The 16,463-nt window shown below is 35.7% G+C and overlaps 1 protein-coding gene across 2 annotated transcripts; it reads left to right on the top strand.

Moving 5' to 3' along the window:
* Positions 1 to 9,178: 9,178 nt before the first annotated feature.
* th (tyrosine hydroxylase) lies at positions 9,179 to 16,463 on the top strand. 2 transcript variants are annotated; one of them, XM_056739793.1, is made up of 13 exons: positions 9,179 to 9,292; positions 10,308 to 10,511; positions 11,029 to 11,203; positions 11,302 to 11,390; positions 11,619 to 11,686; positions 11,775 to 11,825; positions 11,910 to 12,055; positions 13,965 to 14,100; positions 14,340 to 14,409; positions 14,490 to 14,546; positions 14,637 to 14,732; positions 14,853 to 14,986; positions 15,663 to 16,463. In XM_056739793.1, exons 1-13 carry the CDS (start codon positions 9,209 to 9,211, stop codon positions 15,820 to 15,822), a joined length of 1,470 nt encoding a protein of 489 aa, XP_056595771.1. In that variant the 5' UTR covers positions 9,179 to 9,208; the 3' UTR covers positions 15,823 to 16,463. The 2 variants fall into 2 exon arrangements, with proteins under 2 accessions (XP_056595771.1, XP_056595772.1); XM_056739794.1 differs by lacking the exon at positions 9,179 to 9,292 and adding an exon at positions 10,082 to 10,216.

The raw sequence follows: 16,463 nt of genomic DNA, 5'->3' as shown, positions 1-16,463 counted from the left end.
GAAATGGCAGGTTACTAGGGTCAGGGCAGAAGGTTCGCAGTAAGAACGTCTCTCACATCACATAAATACATTTGGCTCCATTGACTCCTTGATGTGATAAAGGCTGCAAACGCCCTGCAGCACTGATGTCTGCGTGACCCTCCACTTTATTGCTCAGAGATGAGACTGAGATAGCACCGGGCACACGTGTGTCCTAACATACCCACTATCCTCCAATTCTCTGTGCATAAACAAATGGGAGGGGGGCACTGACTGTCTGCTCAATTTATGTTTACTCAACTGAAATTGACGGATGTGAAAATCGAAGCAGTCTGACAATTGTCCCCCGCCCTGTAAATTCACTGTTTGTACATCTAATGGTGGAATTGAGTCGGACTGAAGAGGTCCGACATGAGAGGCCGTATTATTGACACACACAGACCGTCTGTCCACGCATCCCCTGGTCTCCATTAGGTCCTCTTTACCCTAACTCTGCCGTGATGGCTTGCCCAGGAGACTTGATGAGCGGCCAAGCCACTTGTGAGAGTTTATGGGGCTGTCATTGACTTGTGCCACAGCTGCGCTCATTATCAAGAGGAAGTGGACGTCGCCAATGTGCGCGACCACGCACATCGCTCCCGCGTCACAACCGTGGCCTCCTATGTTTACCGAAATGGCATCGATCCGGCCTTATGATGCCGTCAGCTCCGCGGTCACGCAACGTTTCAAAGGCAATTTACTCGCATCTGCTCCGATAAGCAATTTCAGACATAACGTCTTATTTGTCTTGGTTTGTTTCACACATTCCATGACAGAAAAGCCTTTTATCAGCACATGTAAACACCACTCTGCTGTGGAATTGATCTCTCTTACCTTGTCATTTCTCACAATTTCTCAGTCACTCAAAAATGTACGAATGCAAAAAGGAAGAGCCCATGTTACCTTGAAGACGTAGTGTCCTTTTAGTAGGTGTGAGCTGAAGTCTGATCAATATTTCTGATGTGTAACTTGTTAGTGATATACATGCTGAAGACACTTTTTTGCCTTTCATAACTTTTTGGGTTAAAAACGAACAAAAATATTTTTCAGGAAGTTGGCTACAAAAAAATAGGTTTTCAAAACGCTCACCTGATACTCATTCGCAAAGATAAGCTTTCACTTCAACTGTCACGATTTTGCTGTTAATGTCAGTTTTGATGACAAAAACTCAAAATAATTCTTTGCCGCCTACACTTTTTACAGTCAACTTGTGCTAACAAATAATTTGTACTGTTCCTACATTATCTTAACTCATCAAATTAAGTTCTCAGATTACATTAATTTCAACCATTCAACTATTAAGTTATAGCAACTCACCACTGCCCAAAAGCAAGTAGGGATGACTTGGAAAGGCAGATGGATTTCTGCTTGCAAATTTAAGGCAGAAAATAATTTTTACAACATGTAATTTCATGTTTAAACAGGGATGGTGATATAGACGCAAAACGTATCCAATGCAACTTCAATGCTTAACTTAATATTATAACTATACTGTATATGAGGGTGGGCTTAACTGACCTACAGTAAAAACTGTAAAATGTTAGGCTGCAAATAGTTTTTACAGGGTTGGTTCTCATCAAAACAGACATTACTAGCTAAATCATAACAGATCAACTTATTAAAAAAAGGTACAATTCTGCCAGCTAGAGCGCAAGAAAAACAAAGCAAATGTTTTTGGTAAAGTAAAATTACACGTTTTTTCACATTATTTTACATCCGACTTGCAAAATTTCTGTCTGTTTCTGTTATGTGATATTTTTTACACAATTTGTTTTTTATAAAAAAAAAAAAAAATAGTAAAATTATGTTAATATCTTTTTACAGTGTGAGTAAATATGCAGTGACCTAGCAACATGGAAAGCTCTATCAAACACCATAGCAACCACCAACTCATGTTAATCGATTTTAGCTAGTTGTTTTGCACACAATGCGTGACTTTACACCACTAACTGATTACAGACAGGCCGGTTCAATTATAAGATAAGTCTTTCTGGTCGGAGACTTGATTTAGTCATGCAGTATTTTATTAAACTTTCACTCACGTCCATATTCTACCAAACACTTGCGTTATCAATGGTTATTGCTCAGTTGTTTGTTGTGAAGAGATGCACACCTGACAATCTATTTTGTGGTGTCTCAGATGTGCACATGCTACAAAATTAGGTTGTCACTGTCCCTTAATCTTCAGCAGGAACACAAATGTTGTTTGAAGGGTAAAAATGTGTGGTTTCAGCTAATGTCTGTCAATTCATGACTCGAGGGTGAAACTGGACCGTAAAATTTATTCTGTCTTGTGTCTGTGAATGATCAAACATTAATACGGCTCGTGAAAATGTAGAAAGGGTATTACGATTTTGAGTACCACGCAGGAGCGAAAGGATGGAGATAAGGCACAGGAAAACGCTGGCAAGCAAATGTCAGAGTTTAATTAGGAGGTGCGTCTGTGGGGTTAGAGCTTTCGTAATTATCACATCTAGTTTTGTCGTAGCCTGCGGCAGGGGCTACACATGGTGCCATTACGAAAGGTAAATTCAATAATACGCTCAAACACTGAGAAGGTTCTGGACTGATAGGGGGTATAGAGCTGCTGTACCGATAAATGCCCTCAGGTGAGAGCTTTGGTTACAACATAAATGTACTAGACTACTACTAAGAGCCAAACAAGGTCTATACACTGAATGGGTATAGACAAGTCATAGCTTTGATTGAGTAATGAAAACAAAAGTATTTTTCTATTCTCCAAAAAGGTTAAATGATTTCATGGAGTGATGTCAAACCATTAGAAAATATTAAGATCAAATTATTTTGTTTTCACAACAACCCCACCGTCATTGTCATAGTACATCGTCATTGTACCAAGTCATAAAAATAGCAGGTGTATTTTGCTCAATAAGTAACCTCTATTATGTTTTCTTTATAAACAGAAGGGCAGTGTATTGTATTATATCATGATATTTATTTAAAGGGATTTCCTTTTTGCCTTCAGTGTTTTCTGTATTTGTCACTGCTGATCAGACTGGTGTCTTCATGGCTGCTTGTTTGGAAGCCCAATGTCATATGTGATCAGGAACACATGCTGTATCTTTTCAGGACACATGCACCGTACATCCTTCAAAATAAATTTATATCACACATGACAATTTTTTTTTTTGTTTACTAAAGGCATGTGGTGCCAATCAAAAACATGATCTCTGAAAGGTAACAAATCGAATTGATTTCATATTGCTATTAGTTTGACTTACTATTAGGCAGGCATATTTGAATATGTTGAAGGTATATAGTACACCCGAAAATGAAAATTCTGTCATGAATTGCTCACCATCTAGTTGTTTGCAAATCTGTATAAATTCTTTTTTTCAGTTGACCACAAAGAAAGATATTTGGACGAATGTTAGCAACTGACGGTTCTTATGCCTCCTCTGTTGTGAAATTGTTTTGTTGTGTTAAACACAAAAGAAGATATTTTGTGGAATTTAGGAAAGCAAACAGTTCTGGGACACCTGTGACTACCTTTTCAATTTTTCCTACTATGGTAGTCAATGGTGCCTCCGAACTGTCAGTTGCTAACATTGATATAAATGTCTTTCTTTGTGATTAACCGAACAAAGAAATATAGGTTTGGAATGACTACAGCGTAAGTAATTCATGACACAATTTTCTTTTTTGCGTGAACTGTCCCTATAATGAGGCCATGGACATGCTGTTCGTTTTCTGGTAGACCTATGAATCTCAACTAGTGGATGGTACATTTATTTCTAAATGTTTTTAACCACCCCTTCTGAAGTCAACTCAAGTATAATCTTCTTAACTGGCTGTGAACAAAATGGGCAGCAATTGAATCACAAAAATAGAAACATGTACACCTGTAATCGAGGTTTAAATTGATAGGTTTTAGAGAATTACAAAATACAGATTACTATATACCACGTTTTAGAATTATTGAGTTTCTACTTCAATTTGGTGATACAAACTTTATAACCAGTCATTTTTGTCAATAATGCCACTTAAAATATTCTCAGTATGTGTCTTTTTTATTTTCCAAAGACACTGTACAAAACTAATTTGTTTCCTCCATAAAACTTGTTTCTATTTTCTTGAATAAAAGTTGTCATTTACTGATAACCTGCAGCTTTAGTGAGCTGGCAACTGTTGACACTTCTTTGATCTTTATTGATTTGTGAAACAATGAACTGAATCTCAAAACCAAATCAGTCCAGACCCAATAATTGTGTGACCTAAACATTTAGACCAATTCCTAGTACAAAACTGGAATCAGAACCCTTTTTTTATTTTTCCACAAATTATAAGAATATCTTACATGTTTGCCACAACATGAGGAGTGATTCATTACTCAATAAACTCAACAGTATAAACAGAGTATTCAATGTCACGAGACATGAACACCAAATGTGGACCTCAAGGTCCCTCTGCAGATTTAGACGGTCACGACACAAGCACATTCACAGCTCAAACCATTTTAGAAAAATGACATGTGCAAAAAGTGACGGAGGTGCACTTTAAATGATTCGCCATTTTGCTTGCCAGCTGTATTTTGACACATCAAAGCGCAATTATGCCAACGCGTAATTACATGCACACTACAACGGGCAATAGCGATTAGTGGAACACAAGGTAGATACGGCTTTTGTCATCAGATGTGGGAAACAAGAGATGCCATTGTTTTAAAAATGTCATACTAGTAAGTAAAATGGAAAGTATTTCATAAATTTATATTTATATTAATATGCCCTCATCAAATATGTTGAAATATGCAGAAACGTCACACACCTGTTATATTGTCCATACATGTTGTATAGAGTTACTAGGAGCTGGGAATTACATTTTCACTTTTTTCTCATTGTGAGACTAACGATTAATGTTTAAAAACCACTCTCTGTATTCATCTCTTAATATTTATAATACACAGTACAATAGCCAAACTGTACATGCACAATAACATTCTTTAACACATAATTTTTTTGTGTGTGCTTTCATTTAAACATCATCAGATGAACAGATGAACAACAAAGTCCTCTTACACATAAAACACCTTTTGGGTTAATGCAACATAATTCCTCATTGTAGAAAAGATTCTTGTTTGATTAAAATTGGTAGTATAGTCATTGGCTGTACAAGTGATCTCAATTTTATATATACAACAAGTTTCTGTTACTTATAAAAATAAGATTACATTTGTTAACTTTTACAGTTAAAGTGACAATAAAAATATATGTTGCTATGACTTAATGATCCCAGTTTCTACAGTGCTGCTCCTGGGCAACTCCAGAGTTATGGATGTGACATTTTCTGTCAAAATTAAAAATATAAATTCTCACAGAATGTATTTATTACCAGTACATTGATTAATCAGATTATATTTCAACAAACCCCTAATGATAGAGTCCAGGTGTCAAAAGATATCAGTCTTTGCACATGTTTTCTATTTTAAAAGAGAGAAAAATATGCATTTGGATGTGACAAAAAAGGATGCGCGTTTGTGATAAACGACATACTTCAGGATGTCTGTGAATTAAAATGTGCAACCCAGAAGCAAAAATATACAACAAATGGAGAAGGGATTGCTTTTCACAGACCACTTAATATATATTCCAATTTAATGTGCTTATTTAAGAGGAATATGGATTGTTATAGATGTGACATACCTAAACATGGAAAACTAAGCTTTAAGACAAAAACAAACAAACAAAAACTTCACATGGGTATTCAAACCACCTAATATAGAAATCTGACCCATCAGCATACAAAAAACTTCGATTTTTTCATCTTAAGGTTGACATTTGCATGGAAATTCCGTTCTTATTTCCACAAATATTCCTTGTTTTAGGTTTGCCTTTACCATAAATCCATAAATGCATAAATGCAAAATGCATGATGCTGTATGATGGATCAGTTTGCAATAGACATATTCTCCTATAGAGTATAGAAGAATGAATGAATACCAACAACAATCATCAAATTGATAGTTTTCACATACATTTCTGCTTCCTCAGTGAACAAGACAAACCACCACACAATATGTCGCCTCTGGGTCTCACCGAGCTGATATACTACCCTACACGTGTCACATTCGTACGCCATTGTCTCAGCATTAGATTAAAAACATTCATTGTCATGGTTATTAAGCAATATAGTTGATTACATTTAATGCAATATTTATTTGCTGTTGCTCTCAATTTGTGCATCTAACGACCCCCGTCGAGATGAAAGGTAACATGCAATGAAGAAAACGGGCAAAAGCAGGAAAGAATAAAGAATTGTGGGGGACGAAGAATAGTCGGCCAGCTGTGAGCGTGCCGCAATTACTCTGTCTGAAGTCTAACAATTATGCCGCGGGTCCATACGGGAGGAGGCTACCGTCCAATCAATACGTAATTGTGATAATTGTTGTCCTCGTACCGGTGTGGGTTTCTCGGTAACTTACAGAAAAGGGAGAGAAACGTACAAACAGAGTACGATGAATAGCCGAACGATGCCATCCAGTTCGGGACGACATTTAGAACAAAAAGATCAATTTGTGGTGTGGAGAACGTGAGAAAGAGGCAGCGCATGATGAGTCAGAGCATCAGGTGGTTCATAAGCAACCATTGATTCTGACATTTTAGCTTGATATTACATGGAATAATTATCTTTCATGTCCAATTTTGTTCTTTGATGTGTACTTAGCAGTCCACAACCTATAAACCTCTACGTTGATTGACATACAATTGGTTTTAAAACCCATTTAGAGAAAAAGTGTCAGTTGGGGTCAATGTTGTTTGGTTACCATCGTTCTTTAAAATATCTGCCATAGAGAAACCATTAGAGATCACAGGTTCAGTCAGATTTCATCTGCATCCTAAAAAAAAGCTTTTCTTTATTGTCAGTTTGTTTTATCTTTTGCTGTTGTCTGCCCCTCCCTGTGACAGACACTATTTCGGTTCACAGCCCTGAGGGTACGAAAGCACTCTTTAGCATTTCCACCAAGCCTACTGGAGACGCAACCCCTCTGTGCCCGACCAGTTGTACACGCTTAGATTGCTGGTAATCTTTTTTTAACATCCATGACCCCTTAGGCATCTCACATTATGACTTTAATTGTCTTACACATCAAACCGTTTACGGCTGGAGGGAACATTTGATGCTCAGGTAGGGATTTGACGGCAATTCAGTTCTAAACAAGCTGATGAAGAGACCACATTTTTCACAGCAGACTTTTGTTTTCTGTGGTTTGAAATAAAATCATCGTATTAAGCTCTGAGCATATTGCATCCTTTTGGCCTTACAGATGTTACATGTGTGACCTAAATGTTTTCAGTTCGGATGGCAATTTCGATGTCATAATAGACCAACCACAGTCTTATGCCAATGTTGTGAAAACAAAGATATATAGAATTGAAAAAATGGACTTCATTTAATAATTCATATTTTATTCAAATTAATATGAATTAATAACTAATAATGATGTGGAAATGTGAAATGCTCATAATGTTGTGAGTTAGCAGTGTTACAAGGATGAATAGTTCCAGTTCTGAATGCTGATTGGTCTATACAGCGTTCAAAATGATCAGTGGAAAAAGCTATGATGTGAAACACCTGTTCACTCACCTACTCTATATATACTCATAGGCCATCTGTGGCCTTGCCTGTCAGTTTGACAACTTAAAAAATCAATGATCTCAATGAAGAAATCAATAGGCAATTACCAACACTTAGGAACCGGATATGTACTTATAATGTGATAATTATAATTATTAAAAAAATGGGTTAGGTGGATGTTCAAAAACGCATAAAATTGATCAAATGTTAGAGAAATATTAAGAATCTTTGATTCTAGATCTTTATTGGTTGAGAATCTTTGAAAAGGAATTCATGTTTGGACTGTGAGTTCGTTTTTGATAGATAAAACATTCATGAAGTCAACTCACACAACTCTATTGCTAAATAAATTGTATCCGACTTTAAGGTAGTTCACCCAAAAATAAAAATTCTGTCATCATTTACCAACCTTCGAGTGGTTTCTATATCCCTATAGCCTACGTTTCTTTGTTCTGATGAAGGATATTTGGAAGGATGCTTATAACCAAACAGTTCTTGGACCCCATTTCCTAGTAGTAAAAATTGCTTTGCATTTTTTTGTTCTCTTGAACACAAAAGAAGATATTTTTTAAGAATGCAGGACAGCTCACTTTGAATGCCATTGTAATTTTTCCTATGGTTGTCAATGGGGTCGAAGAACTGTTCGGTTACAAAGATCCGTCCAAATATCTTTCTGTGTTCAACCAAACAAAGAAATTTTACAGGTTTGGAACAACCAGAGATTAAATAATTCATGAAAGGATTTTCCTTTTTGGGTGAACTATCTCTAACTCACCTCTTGTTGGCTGTCAGACCCTCAGGGTGGTCAGGTGATGTTTAGGGGGTTGCTAAAACAAAAGTCAGAGGTTCAAGCCTATACGGGATGACTCATAATTCTGCTCTTTCATCATGACCACAGGGCACAATAGAGAAACGTTTGATTACTGTACTATAAGTCACTTCATATTAAATAACTTCCACTGAATGTTTAGTGCAACATTTAGACCCGCACAGGTAAAATTCCCCTTAAAAATCAAAGGGAACAATCAAATAAGGGTGATTTATAAATTAACTATAGGGTTTTATACACAAATCACACATTTTCTCAATGTAATCTACCCATGATATTACAACTATGGCAATACAACTATCTATCACTTTTACTAAAGTTATAACTGCAAAATGTTGTTTTTTTAATGTTTCTTTGAGATAAAGAAATCTAACAAACCATTACACTAACAACAAGGAACCTTTTATTTATTTATATTAGGCCTACTTTTAAAAGTTGTTTTTGCGAGGGACGTGCCATTTGTGATAAAGCAAATCAATTGTGTGGTTGAAACAAACTGTGTAACATTCACACACAAACAGGAGGCAAGTGGCGAGACGCACGCGTTTTAAATGTGAACAGACAGTTACGCGGCAAGAACTGAATCAAATTATGAACGAATGCGAGAGGCTTCAAGACGTTTGACGGTGGAAAAGGAGGGGATCGGTTTGACGTCAGCAAAGAGAAAGTGTCTGTATAAATAACAGAGAAAGAAGGAGATGGAAGAAATTGGCTCGGAATCCCAAGAGACCACAAGAGACTTTAGACTGCGATTATCATCTGAATATGCAGAACTCAAGCAGCTCCACATCATCCACAAAGAGCATCAGAAGAGCCGCGTCTGAACTCGAGCGCTCCGACTCCATCACGGTAAGATTTTTCTTCTCGTATCTATAACTACGGAGAAGAGTTAATCATTTTAAATAGCATCGTTGGCAATGTGAATACATGTTATGATAATAAGAAATACTTTAATGATTTTGTTCCTACTAAGATTAATTGGGTTTGGATACCATCAAATAATCCATACAAATGTGCCAAAACAGGAAAAGGAAAGTTTGCCGACTCTTTATTTTTTATTTTTAATATTTTAAAATCCTTGAATGCATTGGATTTGCTTTAAAAGACACTAAGATTAGTTTAATAGACATTTAGGTTTAAAACAACAATGCAATTGATACGTACTGCTAATGAAAGTTGGACACTTTGTCAATCTTAAAGATCCATATAGTAATTTGATAAATAATACATGTACAGGAGATCTATGTTAACTCAAGGGTAACTTGAACCCTCAACTCAAATCACCTTGAAAAAGTCAAAAGTTAGTTCCAGGTCCTTCTTTGCTGATGCCACTTGATGTGAGAAACATAAGTAATATAAACGTGTATTCATTTAAGATTATAGTCCTTGAAGTCACAAGTTTGGACGAGGGGAAAAATACAGGAAACAGAAAAACTTTAGTGGATAGGCGCATGCAAAACAGCATTAAAAATGTATTAATCCATATATTATATCATTCTCAGTGTAATCTGAGGGAATAATGTAATTTATTAAATATTTATACCAGAATTGTTTTGCACATTGTGTCGCCTGCCAGCCGCATAACACGTAGTTCCCGTTTTACGCACGCATTTCGCAATGCTTGGAACCCAAACGGTATAAAAAGCACTTAGAAAACGGCTGCACAACAGTTCATATGACTGAGTCTAAGTTATACGACAGGTTTACATACACTGCATTGACGTTCTTATGCGCCTTTGGAGATGTAAATCAAATCCATCCGATGTCCAAAAGGTAAGCAGGGCTAAGTTATTACCTTACATCCTACAATAGAAGACAGCACACCTCGTCAAACTACGTGTGCTCTTGTTTTATACTTCTGCAGTCACAAAAGTTTGTGGGCAGGCGACAGAGTTTGATAGAGGATGCGCGTAAAGATCGTGAAGCGGCGGCCGCAGCGGCGGAGGCGGCGGGACAAAGCGAGCAGATCGTGTTTGAGGAGAGCGATGGAAAGGCTTTGCTCAGTCTATTCTTTTCTTTGAGGAGCACAAAGAGTCCAGCGCTGTCCCGCACTCTGAAGGTTTTTGAGGCAAGCCAGATGAGTTTTTTTCATTAAAAAATACCCTTTATTTATTTTATAATTGTTACATATTACTCCAATATGTAATGCATTAACAATTATACTTTTTCTTAAGTTGTTGCATGAGTTACACAACATTTTACTTTATATGCCATGTATTCAATTTAAAATACTTATATGTTATAAATTATTTATGTAGCTGAAAGTTAAATCAATTTTATAGAATTGTTGCAAAAATGATGATAGAAGCACATCATTACTTTTACTTTACTTTCTTATATCATATCAACTCTCCCAATACATTTATTAGTTTGAACTTAATTGAACTAAGAGATAACAATACATCTACACCATTTATTAGTTCATGTTAATTTTATATTTAAATTCTAATGTTGTATCTGTTAACATTAATTTACGCACAATTAACTAATAAGAATAAACAATGAACAACATATATGACTATACAACATAATATATGAAACATACATAATATTTAAAAAAAAGATTTTATTTTTGTTCACCATAGACCTTTGAAGCCAAGATCCACCATCTTGAGACAAGACCCAGTCGAAAGCCAAAGGACGGATTAGAGGAGCTGGAATATTATGTTCAATGTGAAGTCCATCTGTCAGATGTCAGTACACTGGTCAGCTCCCTAAAGAGAAGCGCAGAGGACGTCAAAACCACCAAAGAAGTTAAATGTACATCTGTGGAGCCATTGGACTACTTAATAATTCTCCTATTCTGTTTTAAGAGTAATTTACAGTTTGCTGTGTTTTATATATTTTTCTTTATTCAGTTCTCTGGTTTCCCAGAAAAATTGCTGAACTGGATAGATGCCATCACCTTGTCACCAAATTTGACCCTGATTTAGATCAGGATCATCCGGTAAGCGGATTAGCTGCTCCTTGTAAGAATAGAAAAATATTGGAATTATTTTTTGCTGAAATTGCATTCTGTCGTAAAGGCATGTACTTATTATTTAGCCCCAAACCAAAAAAACATGTATGCTCAGAGGCTTAGATCTCCTTTAAGATATCAAACATGCAATCTAAATAATATTATACTAGGAAAGGATCAACAAGGTTTATCATTCTTTCTAATATTTTTTTGCAGGGGTTCACTGACCCCGTTTACAGAAAGCGGCGGAAGATGATTGGAGACATTGCCTTCAAATTCAAACAGTATGTTTACAACCGTACAATTTGACCTTTGCTTTTCTGGACATTGGATATACCTTTAGATTTTTGATTGACACCTGTCTCTTCCCAGCCGAGAGCCGATTCCTAGAGTTGAATACACAGAAGAAGAAATCGGGACATGGTGAGTTCAGTTCTATTATATATAACGTATACATTACTTTAATGTTATCAGACCTCACCTGCGCCGAAATGTGTGTCCATACAGGCGTGAGGTTTACTCCACCCTCAGAGATCTGTACACGACCCACGCCTGTAGTGAACATTTAGAGGCTTTCCATTTACTAGAGAAACACTGTGGCTACAGCCCCGATAACATCCCTCAGCTTGAGGATGTGTCCCGCTTCTTAAAAGGTATGAAACAGATTGTATCATCAGCAGAACCTTAAACGTGCAGCTTAACTGAAAGATCATTATGTGAGGAGCGCAACAGATGATGGTGTTCATTCAGGGAACACAAAATGTATAGATTGAAGATATTGTAAATCACTTTAGATGGCCAGATGAATGGATGTACTGTAATGTAAATTTATCTTATTCAACATGTGATTTGAATGGATTGGATTTGGATAAAACAGCAACAGTGTAACTGATCCTGTATTTATTATAGAACCTTGGCGGAGGGCCGGTAAGCAGCTGCATAGCAACACCCTAGAAACCAACTAGCAATGCTCTGCTGTATACATTTCTCAGCGTACACTAGCAACCGCCATAAACTAGTTTCAGATGGTTGGTTTAACATCTGGTAGATAAAAACTTAAAACTTAAAAAATAGGTGTGTCGTTTTCGGTCTGCCTGGAATTAAAGCCAAATTGTGATTGGTTGCTTTTTACGTCAGTCCGATGGCCTCTTGTGATGTCCTTGGCCAATAAAAGCTACTGTGGAATACAGACCTCCTGCATGAGACTACTTATAGACCACTGGTCCAGATCTTACAAATATGTGAACCTGGACCACAAAACCAGTCTTTAGGAGCATGGGAACATTTTAAGTAATAGCCAAAAATACATTCTATGGGTCAAAATTATCCATTTTTCTTTTATGTCAAAAATCATTAATCAATGTTTCATGAAGATATTTTACAAAATTTCGTACTGTAAATATATAAATCTTAATTTTTGTGAGTTATATGCTATGCTATGGACTTCAGTTAAACAACTTTAAAGGCAGTTTCTCAAAATTTTGATTTTTTTGCCCCCTCAGATTCTAGATTTTCAAATAGTTGTATATCGGCCAAATACAATCATGTACTAACAAACCATACATCAATCTATTTGGCTTTCAAATCTAAATCACTCTTAAGACTGTGTTTTTGGTCCAGGTGCATATAATATACAATTTTAAAGATATTCGTTGAGCATTTTAAATCGTTCTAAATGTTGTGAGGGTTGTATTTTGTTCAAATGTTCTTGTAGTTAATAAAAATGAAACAGGAAGTTGTTCTGGACCAGCGTTGTTAGAATGCTGCCAACCATTTAGAACCCATTAGCAACATTTGTAAAGATGTTAAGATAGAGACTAGTGTAAAATAATATTCTACATATACATGATATACATTTATTATTATAAAACAACCCCAGACAGAAAAAAATCTGTTCCGAGCAACCTAACACAGCTGGATGATTGTTTTGAAATTCCAGTGTAATCCACTGGAGGGCAGTTTACAAATCCATTAAGAAGACATTTTTAGGAGATGTCAAATTTGATCTGATTTTGCATTATCCTGTGTACTGCATGTCTACTAAATCAATCAAATGAATCATTCAATCAATTTATCAGAGATAAATTCATTAGACATACACGAGGAAATAAAACAGGTGTTCCTAATAAGTGTTCAGTTATACAGCGTTGACATCGACAAAGAACCATCTTACACGTCTTACACATCCAGAACCATCTCACATACACATATGTGAACCTGGACCAAAAAAAACAGTCTGTAGTAGTATGGGAACATTTTTAATAATAGCCAAAAACACATTGTATGGATCAAAATGATAGATTGTCCTGTTCCATGAAGAAATTTTGTACATTTCCGAATGCCAATATATCAAAACTTTATTTTTGTGAGTTATATGCTATGTTGTGGACCTCATTTGGACAACTTATTATTAATTAGACATGTTTGATCACTGAATGCCACAACTTACCATCCGACTCACATATTACGATATAAAAACTAATAAAGCTGAATGGTGTCTTATATACATCACTTTTACTCTCTCTTTCTCTCTTTCTCTCTCTCTCGCTTTCATTCATGCAGAGCGCACTGGATTTCAGCTGAGACCGGTGGCAGGTCTTCTCTCTGCACGAGACTTTCTGGCTAGTCTGGCCTTCCGTGTGTTTCAGTGTACGCAGTACATACGGCACGCCTCCTCCCCCATGCACTCGCCTGAACCGTAAGAAACTTCTAACTCGATTGGCAGAAATATAGTAAACCACTCCTCCTTAATTGCTGTTTACACTATCACAAACAAATGTGTGACACCTGAAGTGACTTCTGTCTGTCTGTAGAGACATTTTTATAGTATTCAAAACAAAATTTAGGTTTAATTGTTGCCTTTTTTAGCTCATGAAAAATAATACAGTAAATGTAATGTTGTGCAAACTTTTTGATTCATAATGTTTCTCTTAACAGGGATTGTGTCCATGAACTTCTTGGCCACGTACCCATACTGGCAGATAAAACATTTGCACAGTTTTCCCAGGTAAAATATACTTATTTTGCACATTTCCTCCATATTTTATACAACGCTTTAAGTCTTGAAATCTTCCTGTTGTGTCCCAGAATATTGGTCTGGCATCACTTGGAGCCTCTGATGAAGATATTGAAAAACTGTCAACAGTAAGTACAAAGCATCTCATGTATTTCATACTAATCCTGCAGTCGAGCTACATAACACTGAAAGTCTTTCTCTTTGTGTGTTTTTTTAAGCTGTATTGGTTCACGGTGGAGTTTGGACTGTGTAAGCAGGGAGGAAAAATCAAAGCGTACGGAGCAGGCTTGCTCTCTTCTTACGGGGAGCTGGTGGTAGGTGCCTGTTGTTTATGAAAGTGGATTTCAGCCTATATCCACTGCTTTAAATTTGACCTCGAGTCTGCAATAAAGTTTTGATTATGAAAATGATATTAATGCGATCTGTTGCCCTAGCATTCCCTCTCAGACGAGCCAGAGAGACGAGAGTTCGATCCGGACATTGTAGCTGTTCAGCCATACCAAGACCAAAATTACCAACCCATCTATTTTGTGTCTGAGAGCTTCTGTGACGCCACAGAGAAACTGAGGTTAGTTGCTAGTAGGTTTGACCAATTGTTATGTATTAGTAAATATTTTGTTACGTAAAGAAACAAAAAAAGACTTTATTATAATTATGATATAAAATCTATTATATAAATATGTTTGATATTTACAGTTTATTTAAACTAAAATGTCAATGTAAACTTTTTGCTGTTAAAAAATTAGAGCTATTGTAGTTTTATTGTAGTTAAGCACTAATTAGTAATTACTATTTTTAATTAGCTTTTATTTTTATGTATATTTTAGTTTCATTTTTATAATTTCATTCTTATTTCAATTCATTGTATTATTTATTTATTTTCTCTTTATTATATATTTGTTGTTTGATATGTTAATTTATTTAAATTTTAGTAAAATTTTTATTTATTTAAAGTTAAAGTTAATAATTTTGAAATTAATAATAGTTTTAATATTAAGTATATTCTTTTTAATAAATAATTAAGCTTAATTTAAACTTATTCATTAAAGTTGATTAAATGCTACTTTACTGTATTTACTAATATGTAAATAATTTCCATTCAGGTTGTTTTTCAAATAATATTTAGGCTGATATTTTATTTGATTTCAGTTAACACAAATATTTTAATAGTTTTAGTAAACAATAAAAACCTTCATTTGTACTACAATAACTCTCATTGAAAATAACACTTGTGTGTTAAACAGAACATATGTTACCCGGATCAAGAGGCCGTTTTCTGTGCGGTTTGACCCGTACACCAACAGTATAGAGGTGCTGGATAACCCCCTAAAGGTCAAGCTGGGGCTGGAGACCATCAAAGATGAGCTGAAGGTCCTCACGGACGCCCTTAATGTGTTGGCTTGATTCAGTCATGATGAGCCAATCAGTGTCTTCTGTTTCTCTGTGCTACATACTGTATTTGACAGTCTCATGCTGTGCGTCTTTTACATCTGCTGCTACAGAAGTCATGTGCCAACCTCAAACCTCGCGATTTATCGTGACTGCAAAACCATAATGAATCACTCACCAGAAAGTCTGTCAATAATAAATTTACACAATAGTGTAAAGTGATTCTAGTTATTAAAGCCAAAAGTTATAAATGAGATATAGCCGGATGAAGTAGTTCACTGAATTACATATGTACAGAATATCATTGAATATATAATCAGTGCAAATTCAGAATGTATTAGAATCTCAAATATATTCATAAAATATGGTGATATAATGTGATAAATAATATTCTCCTACAGATTTTAAATATTTTATCATTTATTACTTCTGATCAACGTTGCATCATTCGTAAACACTGGGCCTACTGATCGGTGCCTCTTTACGTTCATGTTTCTTTAGAAAACACGAAATATGAATGTCTGAATAGCCAAATCTTTGCAAAAAGTGACATAATTGTGGAAATATAATTTCTATAATCCTAAATAAAGCTCAAAGAGAGAAGACTGTGTACTGGACACTTCATAATATATGTAGAAAGACATCAAGATCTATGC

Source organism: Triplophysa dalaica, chromosome 24 (assembly GCF_015846415.1).
Source record: "Triplophysa dalaica isolate WHDGS20190420 chromosome 24, ASM1584641v1, whole genome shotgun sequence".
Lineage (NCBI taxonomy): Eukaryota > Metazoa > Chordata > Actinopteri > Cypriniformes > Nemacheilidae > Triplophysa > Triplophysa dalaica.
This window is presented reverse-complemented; position numbering and strand designations above follow the sequence as displayed.

What these genes read in the sequence shown, in the direction of transcription:
- th (XM_056739793.1), top strand. Translation starts at nt 9,209, where the DNA reads ATGCAGAACTCAAGCAGCTCCACATCATCCACAAAGAGCATCAGAAGA. An exon ending in CCCATGCACTCGCCTGAACC is followed by an intron (nt 14,101 to 14,339) that starts GTAAGAAACTTC and finishes TTCTCTTAACAG; the next exon opens with GGATTGTGTCCATGAACTTC. An exon ending in CATTTGCACAGTTTTCCCAG is followed by an intron (nt 14,410 to 14,489) that starts GTAAAATATACT and finishes GTTGTGTCCCAG; the next exon opens with AATATTGGTCTGGCATCACT.